Consider the following 17,636-nt stretch of genomic DNA (forward strand, 5'->3'; position numbering starts at 1 on the left):
CAATACGAAGCATTCCTCTGATCAGAAGTCTCCTAGGTTAAAAGGTCAAGTCGCTATCCAAGTACAAAAGCAAGTGTACCTTCCTGACGACCTACCTAACGTTCTCAGCCACAGCAGAAGCTGGATTTTCCAGAACTGCCCTCCAACGGTAGCATTTCCCATGCAACGCTCAACCCTAATCCTTGGAGTATATATAGAGGCTGAAGATTGAAAGAAGCAGAAAGAAGAAGTAACACATACGCGCAAGACATATTCAAAATATTCTAAGCTTTCTTTCATCTGAAATTCATTGAGTTTACTATTAGCTTTTTAGAAGCAAATCTCTTGTAAACATTTCTTTGATAAACAGTTTGTTTAGTTCCTTTAGGAGATCAAGGTTGATCGGATCCTAGAGAAGACTAAGAGAGTGAATCTTAGTGTGAGCTAAGTCAGTGTAATTGTTAGTCACTTGTAGGTTTCAAGTGCAGTTGTAACTCTTACCTGATTAGTGGATTGCCTTCATTCTAAGAAGGAAGAAATCACCTTAACGGGTGGACTGGAGTAGCTTGAGTGATTTATCAAGTGAACCAGGATAAAATCCTTGTGTGCTTCTCTATCTCTTATCTTTAGCACTTAATTTCTCGAAAGATTTGTCAAAATCTTTAAGGTGGAAGTTTTGTACTGAAAACGTTATTCAAACCCCCCCTTTCTACCGTTTTTCATACCTTCACTCTGATCCTCAGATCCTCAGATCCTCTGATCTTCAGATCCTCTGATCCTCAGAACTTCTGACGAATATATCTTCTGGTGTCAGAATCAGAACCTGTTTGTCAAAACACTCAAGACAAACATTAGAGTATCATAGTTGTTCATCCACAAATAAATACTTGTTATCATCAAAACATAGAGTTGTACCACATGACCAAATCTTGATCTTACAATCTCCCCCTTTTTGATGATGACAAAACCATGTATTTTGATGAACAACTCTAAACAAATAAACTGAATACACTCAGAGTATAAGGTATCAGAGTTAAAACTTAACCTGATGTGTATAGTTTATCTTGCTCCTTCTGAATCCAAGACTCGTGCTTGATTCTGAGCTAAGCTCCCCCTGAATCTAATACTTAATATCAACGTTAGTAATATCTAGATTCTGAGCTAAATAATATAGGAGTTGTCAAGATACTATAAGTTCTCCCCCTTTTTGTCATAAGCAAAAAGAATGAAGGTGGAAAAAAAATAGTAAGAGCATAAGACGAAATACTCCCCCTCAGAAGGAATACCAAGAGATACTTGGCTGCTGATTAGTATATCTTCTTATGAGAGCAGAAGTGTCAAAGTCCAGAGGTTCTGCTGACATCTCCATTCTGGAAAAAATTCCATCTTCAGATGCTTCAGAATGAGAAGCTATGAACCTACTCTTCTTCTGATGACGCAAGTCAGAAGTTGTAGTAGCATCTTCTGATGTTGTTGCTTCTGGTTTGACAAGTTCTGAGTCTTTGTTTCTATCTGAAACAGTCATGCTCATCTCTACAAGCTTTTTCAGCTAGCTTTGACTTGACCAAATCTTACTCTACTGATGCCTCCAAGATTAACTTCACCTTCAGGTTCAAGTTTTGGATCTTGGGACATATGCCTTTCTCCCGTCATGTGTTGCCTGCATCCACTGTCCAGGTTCCATGGTTGGAGTTTCGATGGACCTATTGAAGATATCTGCAACATATATAATCTTATCCCTAGGTACCCACTTTCTGGGTCCTTTCTTGTTAGTTAGCCCAGAAGTTCTGACAACTTTGGGTCATTCCACAGGATAATATAAAGGAATTTGAGCATGATATTTTGACATTGAGAAAGTTCCTTTCTTAAGAGATGATGGAGCAACTTCAGAAGGTTTAGAATGACCAATGTCATATATTCCATTTCTGCTTACGCCATAGATCATTGAAGCCATTAAGCTTCTGTCTACGCTTTTAGCCATGAATCTTTGAAAAGACTTTTCATACTTAGATTCATTTCAACAATCAGAGGCATCACAAGCAACTATTTCTTCTAACTTAGCAATCTGGTTCTTAAGCACAGAGTTAGAATTTACCAAAGCATGATTATCATTTTTCAAATCAGAAATAATTTTCTCATGTTCAGAAGGAGTCTTAGTAGCAGCAGATAAGTCCTTTTTCAACTTTTTATGCTTAGACAATAAAGAGTTATACTTATCCATGATATCAGACAAAGCATGTTTCAGTTCAGAGGTTGAGAAAGAAGCGAATACCTCATTTTCATCGTATGAGTTAGGATCTCCTTCTGATGCTGAGTCAGAGTCAACAGCATCCTTTGACTCTGCTCCTTTGTCTTTGACAATAGCCATGAGTCCTTGAACTTCACCATCAGAGTCAACATCCTCTGACTCTGATTCATCAAAAGTCACCATCAGACTTTTCTTTGGTTTGAAATGCTTCTTTGACTTTTTGTCCTTTGATGAGCCTTTGTATTTGCTCTGCCTGTGCTTCCAGATGCAGTTGAGCTTTCTGGATATCAGAGTCAGCTCATTTTCATCAGAATATTCTGATGCTTCTTCAGATTCTTCTGCTTCTGCTTGGAGAGCCTTAGCCTTTTCAGATTTGGATTTCCAGGCTATAGACTTCTTCTTCTGATCCTGATGTTCAGCACGCTTTAGTTCATGACACTTTAGTATGCTTATGAGTTCTTCCAAACTCATCTGCTCAACATTTCTAGTTAGCTCCAAGGAAGTTATCAAAGGCATCCAGCTTTCAGGAAGACCTCTAAGGATCCTCATGACATGATCAGCAGCGGTGTAGCTTTTGTTGAGGGGTCTTATTCCAGCAATAATCAACTGGAATCTGGAAAACATATCCTCAATGGATTCGTCAGGTTCCATTTGGAAGGATTCATACTGCTTGATCAAAGACAACGCCTTTGTCTCTTTCACCTTTTTGTTTCCTTCATGTGTCGTCTTTAAGGAATCAATGATACACTTAGCGGAATCACGATCAGTAATTTTCTCATATTCTTCATATGAAATGGCACTTTGCATAATAGCTCTTGATCTGTGATGATCTCTGAACTCCTTCTTTTGATCTTCACTCATCTTCTTCCTTGGGATCTTTACACCATGTTCATCGACAGGAGGGGTGTAGCCATCAACAACAAAGTCCCAGAGATCAGGATCAAAGCCAAGAAAGAAGCTTTTGATTCTGTCTTTCCAGAAATCAAATCTCTGACCATCAAAGATAGGTGGTCTTGCACTGTATTGATATTTGCTTGTAGTAGTGGTGGAATCCATGAGTTTTTCACACTGGCCCGGATCTACTGAACACTGTTAAGTGTGGTAATCAGAACTTGCGCTCTGATACCAATTGAAGGTGTGAAAAACGACTAGAAGGGGGGGTTGAATAGCGTTTTCAATATAAAAACTTTCCCCTTAAGATTTAAAGTAAATCTTTTCGGTTTCTCTAAGATAGATGGTGCAGCGGATAAAGATAGAGAGAAGAGAGAAGCACACAAGTATTTTATCCTGGTTCACTTGATAAATCCCTCAAGCTAATCCAGTCCACCCGTTAAGGTGATTTCTTCCTTCTTAGAATGAAGGCAATCCACTAATCAGATAATTGTTACAACTGCACTTGAAACATACAAGTGACTAACAATACACTGACTTAGCTCACACTAAGATTCACTCTCTTAGTCTTCTCTAGGATCCGATCAACCTTGATCTCCTAAAGGAATCACCACTAAGATTCACTCTCTTAGTCTTCTTAAGGATACTGACCTACACGGTCCCTTAAGGAAAATCAAACAACTATTTGAGGTTGGTGTTTACAAAGGTTTGCTTCTAAATAAGCTGAGTGTAAACTAAATAAGAACAGATGAAGAAAGTAGAGGCTTGAATCTTTTCTTGTATTGCAGCTCTGGGTTTCTCTCTCTTAGCTTTCTTCTTTTCTTCAGCCTTTTATAGTCCAAGGTGCAAAGGATATTACTGTTGAGAGAATATGACCGTTGGAGGGCATTTCTGGAACTTCCAGAACCTGCTGTGGCTGAACCTTGGTAGGTAGGCTTGTCAGAATAGTACACTGCTCTTGTACTTCTTGATAGAGACATTTGCCTTTAACCAATGACATCTGATCAGAGTTATGCTTCGTGTTGGAACTTGTGAAGCTTGGTGATCAGAGTCAGAGGGATGCTTGGATCCTCTAACCTTCGTAACTTCTGCTTCTGGACCTTCAGAGCTTCTGGACCTTCAGAGCCTCTGGTCCCTCAGAGCTTCTGGTCTTCAGATCTTCTGATCCTCAGATCTTCTGATCCTCTGATCCTCAGATCCTCTGATCCTCAGATCCTCAGATCCTCTGATCTTCAGATCCTCTGATCCTCAGAACTTCTGACGAATATATCTTCTGGTGTCAGAATCAGAACCTGTTTGTCAAAACACTCAAGACAAACATTAGAGTATCATAGTTGTTCATCCACAAATAAATACTTGTTATCATCAAAACATAGAGTTGTACCACATGACCAAATCTTGATCTTACAGTATGAAGTATAAAAATAAGTCCCTGAATTTTTTTTCCTGATTTTGGATCCCTGGTAAATTGTTTTAATCTAAAAGGGTCCCTACCCGTGTTTAATGCTTATGTGGCTCATTTTTTACACAATCATCAATTCCACGTGGATTTCTTTTAATGCTTAGGTGAAATGTTTTAATTAATATTTTTACTACACATGTGAAATAATAAATATTACAAATTAAATTCAAAAAATAAATAAATAAATAATACAAATGATTACTTAAAAAATTCCCTTATTATATCTTTAAATTATTAATTAAATCTCATAAATCCTAATTAAACTACTTTAAAACAAATTAGACCTTTCATCTTCATCAAACTTCCAGAAATACATTTCTTCATAAAAAACTTCATCAAATTTCTTCATCATCTTCTTCTTCAATAGAAAATCAAGCCACAACCTACATTGGCACCAAATACCACTAAGAACAGTAATGAGTCTTCTTCTATGCTAAAGTCCAAATCTTCTTGCTCCGAAGAGAGAACCCCAGACCAGCAGCAGAACCACCCAACTCTCCTCCACCATTTCTTTTTCTTTATTCTCCCAACCCCCATCATCATCCCAACCCAAAAACTGCAAATCTAAAAACCCAAATCCAGAATCACAGACCCCCAACATAGAGATCGAGAAAGAGGAAGCCAGAGGGATTCGACCCAAGGGTTCACGAAGATGATTGAATATGCAGGAATCACAATCTGGAAGGTTAGACGAGGCGGCGAGTTAATGCCACACGTTGGAGAAGATCTGAAAGGTTCTAACGGAGGTTGAGGACGCGCTGGTGATGATGGATCCATTGGATTTTCTTAGGCTGAAGAGGTTGCTTGGGGTGAAACCGTGGGGGGAAACAACGTCGTTTTGCTTCCGATCGGAGGGGGTGGTGGAGATGTCGAAGGGGTGGAGAGATCTGAGGGAGAAGGTGCCGGAGAATTTGGGGGTGGTGGTTGATCCAAAGGGTTGGCCATGGATGATGGAGGCGGCGATGAAGGTGTATGAGGAGAAGAGGTCCGAGAGGGTTCATGTGCTGTAGGCGGTGGAGTCGGCGATGAAGAGATTAAAAATTTCACCTAAGCATTAAAAATTAAAAAGAAAACCACGTGGAAATGATGATTGTGTAAAAAATGAGCTACATAAGCATGAAACACGAGTAGGGACCCTTTTAGATTAATTTTTTTTCATAGGAATCCCAAATTGGGAAAAAAATTTCATGGACTTATTTTTATACTCAATACAATTTCAGGGACCTCCAGACTATTTAAGTCATTTATTCTTTAAGGTGATTATTTTTTTTTGGTACATTAGAAAGATAAATTGCACCCGTCAGGAATTGATCCTTAGATCTCCCCCTACTCAATCTATATGTCTACGGCTCTACCACTTAAGCTATCATACGGAAACATTAAGGTGATTAATAAGATAATAGCTTTTTTTTTTTTTGAAAGTGAAGATAGTAGCTAATAGACTTAAAAAAATTATGGTTATTTATTTGTCTATTGCAGTCGGTAGAATTAGAAAATCCAAATTTATCCGAAATCGAATATGTTATGTTTTCTCGTAAATAAATAAAGGCAGACATGCAAGCTTTTTTATTGTCAACATGTCTAGATAACATCAACATGTTTCATAAAAAACCTGACAATATAGTTTTTAATCTTCTTTAAATTTCTTTTTGGAGAAACTGGATTGACCCAATAGCCTCATACCCGGACGGGTTTACTGGGCCGGGTCACCCTAAGTGTAAGTATATAAACGATCTCAAATCCTCCTGAATAGACAAAAATCGAGAAACAGAAAAATCAAGCGTGTGTTGTGTTTGTGTACGAGAATACGGAGACGGAACCAGCTTTGGAGCAAACCACATCGTTGTTGTTGGACTCACCACAAAACCTTGCTCCCTCTCAATCACTCCACCACCATCTATTTCTTCTTCTTCTACAATGTTCTACAGAGGGTAACACTCTTTCTCTCTTCTCTGTTTTTTAATTTCAATTCCCTCTTTTTCTTTTCCCTAATTGAAATTGGGGCTTTTTCATTTTCTGTTTCCGTTTCATGCAAATCTTGTGTTTTTCTGTTTCCTTTTCTTTTGTTTTCTGTTTTGTTTATGCGTGACCCTATGAAGCCTTTTCTGAATCTGTCAATTTTCTTGAGACCCTAACTATTTCATGGGTTATTTTTGTTTGCAAAAATTGAACTGTCTTCCTTGCGATTATTAATTTTTTTGAATTCGAAGAAATTGGAATAGTTAGGAGTAGAACCCCAATTAAGAGAAAGTTGAAAAACATATATATTTTTTTGTCTCAATTTGAATGCTTAGTGATGGATGGTGATTTACTGAGAAGTGCTGTCTCTATGTGATTAAGATGTGATGTGAACAAACAAGTATGATTGGGAGCGCTGATGGGGAACAAAACAAACAATATGCTTAAGTATTTTAGGTCAATCATACAAATTGATGGGGGATAGAGGGAGATGTAAACCATAAAGTTCAAATAGGTGATTATGTGAAATGGAACGATGGTTCTTAGGTAATTTGTGGTAGTAAAGTGCTACTCAAGTTGAAAGGGATGCACAGCTATAAGACCTATATTGTTGTATGGTATTGAATTCTAGGTGATGAAGAGCTGACAAGAATGTAAATTCAGTGTTGCAAAGTTGAGAATGTTATGGTGGATAAGTGTGGTGGTCTAAGCCAAGATAGGATTAGGAGTGAAAGCATTAGAGACTAGAGAGAATTGTAGCACATATTTTAGAAAAGATGGTAGTATTGGGTATCTGTGGAGAAGACCTATAGAAATACCGGTAAGATGGGTAGGCTAGATTGAGGATAGCCCAGTAGTTAGAGGTAGATGAAGTAGTTAGAGGTAGATGAAGAATAAGGAAAACTGAAGGCGACACCATTAAAAATGATTTGGAATTAGTCTGTTATCAGTTTTGATTTATGATAGGACATACTGACAATGTTTGATCTATGTAGCTAACTTCATCTTGTGGGAAAAGGCTTTGCTTGCTGTTAGTGTTTACAAATTTAGTATTTCCATGTTTATCTAAAATATGTAATTCTTCACTTTCTATCATGGCGATTGTATACATTCAATCATGCATCATGTTTGTCTGATGGATGGGATCACCGGCATTATTGTGTTAATCATCATGTTTAATTCTATATTTTCTTTTTGTTCTCTCAACTATTTCAAATGTTCAAGTGGAAATTTTATTCTGTTTCAAATGAATGTGATCATCATCATGCTCAATGTGTGCACCCCCCCGCACACCAAAATAAATCTTGTTTGCTGTATATGAACCTCAAGACCCTATGAAAGAGACATTTCCTTGCATGCATCGTCCAAAAACAGGACTTGACTATATAAATGATTCTATTTGCTACATGAAAATAATGGCAAGGCATCATTTTTTAGGGGAAAAAGTGGTCGATATTTAATTTTTTTTTATCTGCATGCATCTAAATGTAAGTTATCTTATTCTTAAACAGCATGCATAGCATAGTTTGAGATTTGTGTAGACAACATTGTGCTTATGAAAGTGTTTTCTTAATTTTCACAATGGGTTAGAGATAGGTCAATGAAAGGTAATCTTTATTCTGATTGTTTGTGATGTACTGCTCTAAGGTGAAGTATGAGAACTATTGTGATCTTTTGCCTTTTGATGTTTTATGATATTTTATCTAAATATGTGCAAGTATATGATTTTCTAATTCGCCCAGCCCGTCAGTTTTAGTTGTTGACTGCTGATAAACATTACACGTTGTTCCAGTGTTAGGCTGTCATGTGTTCATATTTAATTTATCTCAATTTGAGAAATTAAATGAAATTGGCTTCTTACTATTGAAAAGAGGCCAGACGAAGTCCTTCACTCCCACTCCTCATCCAGAACTATAGAGAGAAAGTGATTAATAGACAAAAGAGCGATTGATTTGATTGGACAAATTCACTGTCTGGATTTCGTGTTAATCCTTGTGTTTGTCTATCCTTCATACTCAATGAAAATAAATAGGATTATAGGCAAAGTCATTGTCTAGCTTTGGTGTCAATCTTTGAGTTCGTTGATGCTTTCAATATTGTTGCGAAAGATGTTTGGTGACTTGATCAAGTTGATCCTTTGATTCCGATAGGTTGATAGTATGCTAATGTAACAAAGTGTTTATTCAAGCTGATTTAGTAAACTTCTTTGAATGCTATTTTTCTAGTAGGTCTGGACTGTCTGGTTACATTTAATAAGCCAAATCCTTCTTGACATGTCATATTTGCTAGTCCTTTCATAATTGCAACTTTGAGTCGTTGAGCTTCTTGAGTGATTCTATATCTCCATTGAGTTTAATTGGATGTTGTCTCTGATCTAGGCGTTAGATAAAATTACAGAATGAATTGTCCACATTGTTACTATTTTGAGGGCACCTACTTATGATTTGTGAGCTTTTTCATATTTCTATTACGTGGATGGTAAAAGAAAAGATTTCTCGATGTGTCTTTATTTTTCTCCTAACACAGTTAATTGTCGTATTTTTTTATGTTGCTGTTGATGCAATGGATGTCTAGCTTTTGTTTTGCTGTTATATTTATCTGTGCACAGATTGCGGAAGGATTCTTTACATCTGATTGTCAGTCATATTTTAAATTTCAATCCTGATTATTTTTGTGATGGGACTCTTTTAAAATTATTTTACCAGACATCTAGACTGTAATGATTTTACTGAAATTTAATGTTGACCTAGAATGTTGAACCATATATGTTGAGTGTTGACTAAAATTGAGCTTCTTTGTTTCTGTTATGGTTATTGGTGAAAACTATAGTAAATTTGCTGATGGTGGAGATGGACGTGAAATGGCTTCTAAACGCCAGCGGACTGTAGATCCAGGATCTTCATTCTATGGAACTTCCCCTGGTTCCAGTTTTCTGTACAATCCATCTCCCTATGGATATGTTAGCCAACCTCCTCCTCCTCCACCTTTCCCTGTTGTTCGTCTGCGCGGCCTTCCCTTTGATTGTACTGAAACTGATGTGGCTGAGTTCTTCCATGGTCTAGACATAGTTGATGTTCTTTTTGTTCACAAAAGCGGCAAGTTCACTGGGGAGGGCTTCTGTGTTCTGGGGTATCCTCTTCAAGTTGACTTTGCTCTTCAAAGAAACAGGCAGAACATGGGTAGAAGATATGTTGAGGTTTTCAGAAGTAAGAGGCAGGAATACTACAAGGCAATTGCAAATGAGGTTTCAGATGCCCGAGGTGGTTCACCACCACCTCGTCGAAGTGCTTCTCGGGCTAAATCGTATGATGAAGGAAAAGAGTCAGCAGAGCACACTGGGGTGTTGCGACTGAGGGGATTGCCATTTTCTGCAAGTAAGGATGACATTCTGGACTTCTTCAAGGATTTTGCGCTATCAGAGGATTCTATTCATATTGTGATGAATTCAGAGGGTAGACCTTCTGGGGAAGCTTATGTGGAATTCGTAGATGCTGAAGATTCGAAAGCAGCAATGGCGAAAGATAGGATGACACTTGGGAGTCGCTACATAGAGCTATTTCCTTCATCACACAATGAGATGGAAGATGCAGGTTCAAGAAGACGGTGATTCCTTGGTGGGCTCTTTCATGTACTCTTCTGTAGACATATAATTGTAAGCTTGCTCTCATAGTTAAGATTTTACTCGAGGAGTTATTTTGTGACTTTATTTGTTTTAGAATCAATATATGCTTTTTAATATGCAGATAAGAAATATGACTTTTTTTGGTCATCCGACATCAAAATTTCTTCCAATTACTTTGTTTAGGATGACAGTAGAACAATATGCAGATAAGAAACATGGTGCATTCTAGAACAATGTTGTGTATTCTAGCTGGATATGGAATGTGGATAGCTGAAACCAGCCATTCAATCAAGTGCTACTAATATTTCGATGCTCTCCATTGAGTTTGAGGCTTGAGGCTCGAGCCAAGTTCTATTTCTCTATGCATCTGTAGATTTGTTATGCCTTTTGAAACCTTAGAATGTGGTCTAGAATTACCTTCAGGTCAGAGCTTTATTTGCAGAATGCAGATTCTCAAATCTCATGTTGCTTCTCAGAAAACTGTCAGCAACATCGTTTTTTGTTCTTGTTCTTGTTCGTCCACAAGATAAGATGATTCAATGGCATCAAAAGATAAGGGTAAATTTTAGATGTCATCTTGGGTATCAATCTATATGCATGACTTTACATTGAATACTTCAGTTAGCCAGCACTGTATTGTATCATATCATAGTGGCTAATCATTTATCACTTCATAACATGACATTCAAATGAATAATTAGTTCTTTTTTTTTTTTTTTTGTAATTTTGATGTTACTGTAGGGCGTAGGCTGGGTTCTAAAGACAAAAATGCTAGATAACATAGTTACGTAAAAATAGGAAAGTAATACATTGAACTGCAATTACGACTTACATTTGAGGAGAGGAGAGATAAGTGATATGATAGATGATGTGATGAGAAGTGAAATGAGATAGGAAGAGAAAGAGTGGAAATGAGAATAAAATGAAGTAAGTGTGAATGTATTAAAATTGTGTTGAACTGGTAATTCCATATTTGATCTGATCAAAGTTGCCACTCATGGAGAGGCTTATATATTTTTGTCTCATTCCTGTAATCTTGTTTGGCACTCAAGAAAAATCCTGTTTACTCCATTTCTTGGGCAATGTTCAGTGACATTTCTTTTTGGCTCATTTGCAACTTTGATTATGTCAGTTAGAGAGTTATGCAGGATGCCCTGTACTGTAATAATCTCATAGTAAACAGTCCTTTGTCAGTAGCTTTTCTCTGGGATACGCGATATTGAGCATGATGATAAACACACTCCTGTGTCTCATTTTCATGTTTGCAGGGTGAAAAATGAGATTTTACTGTGGTTTGTGATCTTTGTTCATGATTTTGATTTTCAATATTAATTTTATGATGAGTAGAATTGATTTGTGAAATATATATTTTTAAACAATGAAAGTTGTTTTTCAAATGAGTTGAATAGATTTTCCTTCTTGTGAGAACATTTAATATTAAATGTGATATAGTGATTTTTTTATGAACTATGTATACTTTAAAAGTAATTTCATTTTTTTATTTGAATATATAAAATATAGTTTAACTCAAAATATTATTCTCAACAAGTACAGCAATCCAGATGTAATGGATTGTATTTCAACCTCGCGATAATAACTATATGGGTAAATTGCTTGACGATCTATCCAAAAGGAGCCGTGTCCATCCGGTTTTCCTCTCTCGCATAGAGCCAACCTTACTCTATGTGCTGTCCTGGGTGTTATTGCTGAAAAAAAAACCTAATACCTCTATTTATTTGATGTCGATTCATCCATACTTCCATTCTTTGTAGAGGGAGTCCCACTGCTTGCCGGCTGGGAGCTGTATGAGCAGTAACGTCCACGTACGGCTCCGTGAGAAGGGCGGTGGACAGAAATGGCCTTGTTGTACCTCACTCTCGTCTTCAGATTAATTATTCTAATTTTTTATGAATCAAATTCTTTCAACAGAATTTTTATTTAAAAATCTAAACCGATTGACAGTCGTATTGATTAATCATCTATATAATTTACAGCATAAGAACAATTATAACTGTGATGCTTCTTTGACCAAAAAAATAAATAAATAACTCTGATGCTTCTAGTCACCTCTGATTTCCAGCCTAAGAATTGATCGATGCTGTTGTTTTTCTAAAAATTGCATGAAGCGGAAAAAGAACCTTTCCATCATCTTTGAAATTACCATAAGTTTCATAAAACCCCTTACCCCTCTAAACATAGTCAACATATACCGCCAAGAATTTTGGCTCAAGATTCCCCATAACAACTAGTCATCTTGCTACTCTTGTCAGTATCATACCAATTCTATCATATGTACCCAATGGATGCACATGTCAAAATTGAAAGATTATTTTCTGGACTTCTTGTGGTCCAAATGCAATCAGGACTGTTAATTAGCTTGGACTGTTTGGTGTGAACAACATCTCAATAAGAATCAATGTCTTGCCCGGGAATCAGATCAAGTTCTATGCGAAAACTGCACTTCAACACTTACATTAACATCTTGATTTGAAATTCATATGGATCCCATTAAATTGAGAGGGAATTCATATAATTCAGTATCGCATTGGTTTCAATACGAGAGAATTTGGAAGGAGTGTTAGTAGCATTTCTCAAACTTCATATGATATTATTATGCTAAAATTTTGTGTGTATCTCTATTTTCCTAACTATTAAATTTGTTGGACACTCTAAATACTTTTAGATTATAATATCATGAAAGATTTGTTGGGGAGACGAGACACCCATACACAAATGAAATAAGACAGTAAAAGCATATATTTACTCAAAACCTTTAGGCATCCGGTTATGAGCTACATCTCTTATATTATTTTCATACCACTCAATCTTAATAAATGTGAGACTTTAACTTACAATTGAATTCTCAACATCCACACCTACACTGTTGTTTGCTTCACTATGGCAACGGGCAACCACCTAGCCATCATATTGTCATGAAAACTTTAAGTATAAGGAGTTGTAACCATGGCTAGGTCCATTATCAATTTGACTCTAATACCACTTGTTGGAGAGATTGTGAGAACTCATGGGCCAAGGAAACAAGATATCAAAAGAATCAGATACCACATTTTTATAAAAAACCTTCAGACATTATGTTTATGACTCACATTTCTTATATTATTATCACCTCAATGTGATACTCCGACTCTGATTTGAATTTGAAAAAAAAATCCCAAATTGCTCAGCTTAATTTTCTCTTTAGATTATATAGTTACATAATCACATAAATGTAATTAAAAAAAAAGATTAATGGTTAAATTAGTCCCTGATGTTGTAAGCGAGTATGATTTTAGTCCTTTGGCGGAAAAATGATGTTTAGTGGCTGTTAAAAACAACCACTAAACGTCATTTTAATCTCCATTAAACGTCATTTTTCCGCCGAGTGACTAAAATCAAACTTACTTACAAAATCAGGGATTAATTTGACCATTAACCCAAAAAAAATCACATGAGATTATGTATATTTGCTCCCCAAGGTTTGACATGAGTTTTAGAACTGCATTTTTCTTTTTCCTCATTCTAGTAAATGAAGCAATAGTTTGACATGAGTTTTAGAACTGCATGTGTATAATTATATTATCACAAGAAAGTTAACCTTGAGCACAACGCAAAGATCTTGTCAATCCCAAGCTCAGACATGCAAGTATGGCACGATTGATAAATGTATACACCTTGAAACCAGTATTTTTGTTTTGTTATTGCAGATTTGTAGCACTCAGATTTTTTAACAGGAAGTGAACAAGATTTTGTGTGTGTATTTTCTTCTAGTAGTCACCACTCGGCACTCATCACTGTTTAACCTTTGTATGTACTATTATTATTGCAGGGACAAAAACATTGGATTCTTTCGCGGTTCAAATAAAAAATGAAAGGGCGCAACGAATTTTATAGTGGCTTGTCCTATGGCTTTTGTTTTCTTTCTATGTGTTTGTAGTTTTAATGTTTTATAATTTTAAGCTCTACACAGTTTTGCACAGCTATTTTTTAATTATAGGCTTAAGTTTAGCTATTTTTTTTTAACACTTGGAATACCAGATTTAACTATTTAAGTGTTACTATATGAGAGCTATAATTTTTTAGTTTGACAAAATGTCCAATTAGTAATTCAAATTTTAATTCCTTAAAATAAGACGTAAATGAAGTATTAAGAACTCATTCCTTCTATATAAATAATTAAATGAGAACTCAACTAAAAGGTGTGACGTAATGATTAGTTTATCTCATCCCTTAATTATGATGTCACAATTCTCACTCTTAAATAGGAAATGCATATTGTGATCAACCACTTATCACCCACTACAAACTCTCGCGATTAAAGATTAATAAATGTTATAGTGAATATCTCAACTAAAAAAAATGAAAACTCTCATGCACCGTAAGTTACGCGCCGCACAGTTAATTGAGAGTGATGTTGATAATTATGTGTATAATTTATCTGTCATTTCATCGTATAGTAGTGTATTGTGATTTGTGAGCACCACATAATTTGTAATTTTGTATGTCATTAAGCTCAAAAGCTACCTTCATAAGGACACATTTTCACCATAAAGGTGAATATACGCCCAATTATGTTGATTTCTGGAGTATATAAAACTTTTGGTCCAGTGCTCGAAAAGTACATGTCAAATTGTTTAAAGTCTCAATCTATATAGTTTTTTTATAAGCCTCAATCCATATAGTTTAATTAGTTTTACTTATTACTAAACTTTTAATTTGGGTATCAGAGTGGGTTGGTTAATTCGAAAAAAAAAGGAGTTGCATATGCCAGCTTATTTTTTCCACCACATGTAGGAAAATGATGCAAAATTAAATGTCTGTGGTTAAATTTTTCTTCATTCATTTACCTTTCACTTTTACTTTCATTTTATTTACACTTTTTTTTATTTATATTTCTCACTTTTATAGTTTTATTCATATCACATCATTCACCATATCTCTTATTTCTCTTTTTTTTCTTTTCATATGTATAAAAGGGGAAGTATGTTTTGTAGTGTGAACAAAATTTTATTGCAAACTATCCACACATTCAGTGCCAACTAATCCTTCATTTCACAATTAGTACATTAAGTGGAGATGGCCGACCCGTGAGCTTTTTCCATTCAAACAATGGTATCGTCAATTATAGGACTTTTGGGTGTAAAATATATCTTTTCTTACCATGCCATAGTGTATGAGAAAAAAATGTATCATTTTGATTATGGTTGTATTCTATGGTTACAATTTTCTCATATACTATCTCCATTTTAAAATAACCGTCACTTTGAGAGAAAATTTACATTTCACAATTTCACTTAAAATTTCAATGAAGCATTTATTGATATTTTCCCTATAATGCCTCTATGAGAATAATAAATGAGGAGAACTAAAAATGCATTTCAAAGGGTGAAATAGGAAAAATATATTTTAAGAAAGAACAACATTAATTGCATTTCTTATGTGTGTTCCTTCTCTTTCTATACAAGTTACTTTGAAACGGTGAAAGTATGTTTTTTTCTTATAGACAATTGTTAGTTGTTAGTAATGTTAGTAAATTAGTCCTCCTCAGGGTTCGAATCATTCACCCTTCATCTCACTCAACCCTTATGTCTCTAACTCTTACCACTTGAGCTATCCTTCAGGACATATGCATTTTTTATTCAGTCGAAATCGATTTTATGGACTCGGATCAAATTGATTTTCTACAACCACCTACATTATTTCAACAATAGAAAAGCTTCCGACTCACAAGTGTGGATCAAATAAATTTTTTACAACCGTCTACGTCATTTCAACTATAGGAAAGCTTCCGACTCATGAGTGTGGTTCGGGAGCGATATTGTCGTTGCTTTTGTGATGGTGTTTGCTCTTTCTCCGATGGGATGCAAAACTCAAATATTTTCCCCTGCCTACCTTGCCTAGGCTCCGGGGATATTCCCGAGCTTACAGGGCGAATATCGCAAGTAGATGAACTGATTACCCCGAGCTGAGATTGATATAGTCTAGTAACACTCACCCTTTTAATTAGCATTTGTTAGAGCATCTCCAATGCAAGGTTCTTAGTTCTTATTTTTGAGTTAAGAACCAATAACTGAGTTCTTAACCACTAGAGAGGATGGCGTGGAGATTTTAGTTCTTAAAAATAAGAACTATGTTTGTATATAATAAGTTTTACTTTTTGAGTTCTTAGCATAAAAAATTAATTCACTCATTCATTTAATTTAAGTATTGAATTAACATTTAAATTTAAATTTAAATTATATAGAAATAAAAATTATTAATATAATGGTACTGTGAGATCGGATAAATAATGCTAAGATTTAAGAACTAAGAACTAAGAACTCATGCTTGGAGTAAAATCTGCAAAGAGTTGCTTAAGCACATTTTGGCAGTACGGACCCACATGAATAATGTTAAGAACTAAGAACTAGCATTGGAGATTCTCTTAGAGTATTTTTTTTCTTCTGTAATTGATTGCGCAAAGTATCACTATATAGTATGGGCGGCAAACCTATTCTTTGCAAGTTTTTAAAGTAGTTGCATTCATATGACTCGAACCTGAGACCCCTACTTAAGTTAGAATAATCTGTGTCAATTAATCTACACGCTTTGTAGTCATTTGTTAGTATATATGATGCACCGTTCAACAGCTCGTCTACCGAAAAAATATAAATGTTGATGTATGTGAGGCAATATTCTATAATATAAATTTTTAGAAAAATATGTTAAATAGATTATTTGTTAGGATAAAAAATTTAAAAGGACAAAATGTCACATTGTAGAAATTATTAAAAGGTGAAGGGGGCGCTAAGAACTAACATTAACTTATAGGAGAAGTTATCATTTAAAAAAACGTTAAATCAATGTAAGAATTTTTTACTTTTTGTATAATTAAATACTTGTTGAAATGTTCATTCCAAAATGGCTCCAAACTGCTATGAGAATTGAAATTAAGGCCGTAATAAGGCGATGAAAGTGACTACAATTTGGAAGTTTATCCGCCACCTATAAGAAGGGTTAAGGCCATAAACATAGCTAAAGGTCAATGATGTCTAATGAACAAACGGCTAATTAATAAGTATGTAAAAGGCTATGATGTTGCTTGATTATTGAATTAACTTGTAGAGTCAGGTGTATATGCACACTGTTTTAGTCTAATGTAACTTAACTAACTGAATAACTAGAAAATGGAAACTAACTAACTGTCTGTTAAGCAAACTGTATCAAATACCAGTTACAATAAAGAATCAATATACACTCCTATGAGTCTCTATCTGTTACTTCTTTTTTCCCTACTCCTCCTCACATCCAATCATATAGCATCGGTGAAACTTCATATTTACTTTTTTTATTCATCGGAAAACTAACTTACATATTTACTATGAGGCATGATGTTAATTTTTTTAAGGAGGAATAACAAAGGCAAAACACTAAGCTAAAGCACTAAGACAAAGGGTCTCAATGACACAACGTGGGGAGGGCTTCCTACAAGCTTTGTC

At 35.4% G+C, this 17,636-nt stretch overlaps 1 protein-coding gene across 1 annotated transcript; it reads left to right on the forward strand.

The window, feature by feature from the left end:
* Window positions 1-6,334: 6,334 nt before the first annotated feature.
* On the forward strand, window positions 6,335-10,290 carry LOC130723408 (uncharacterized). Its single transcript, XM_057574449.1, has 2 exons — window positions 6,335-6,511; window positions 9,369-10,290. The coding sequence occupies exons 1-2, from the start codon at window positions 6,498-6,500 to the stop codon at window positions 10,144-10,146; spliced, it is 792 nt and encodes a 263-aa protein (XP_057430432.1). The 5' UTR covers window positions 6,335-6,497; the 3' UTR covers window positions 10,147-10,290.
* The last annotated feature ends 7,346 nt before the right edge of the window (window positions 10,291-17,636 follow it).

Source organism: Lotus japonicus, chromosome 6, assembly GCF_012489685.1.
Source record: "Lotus japonicus ecotype B-129 chromosome 6, LjGifu_v1.2".
NCBI classification, from domain to species: Eukaryota; Viridiplantae; Streptophyta; class Magnoliopsida; order Fabales; family Fabaceae; genus Lotus; species Lotus japonicus.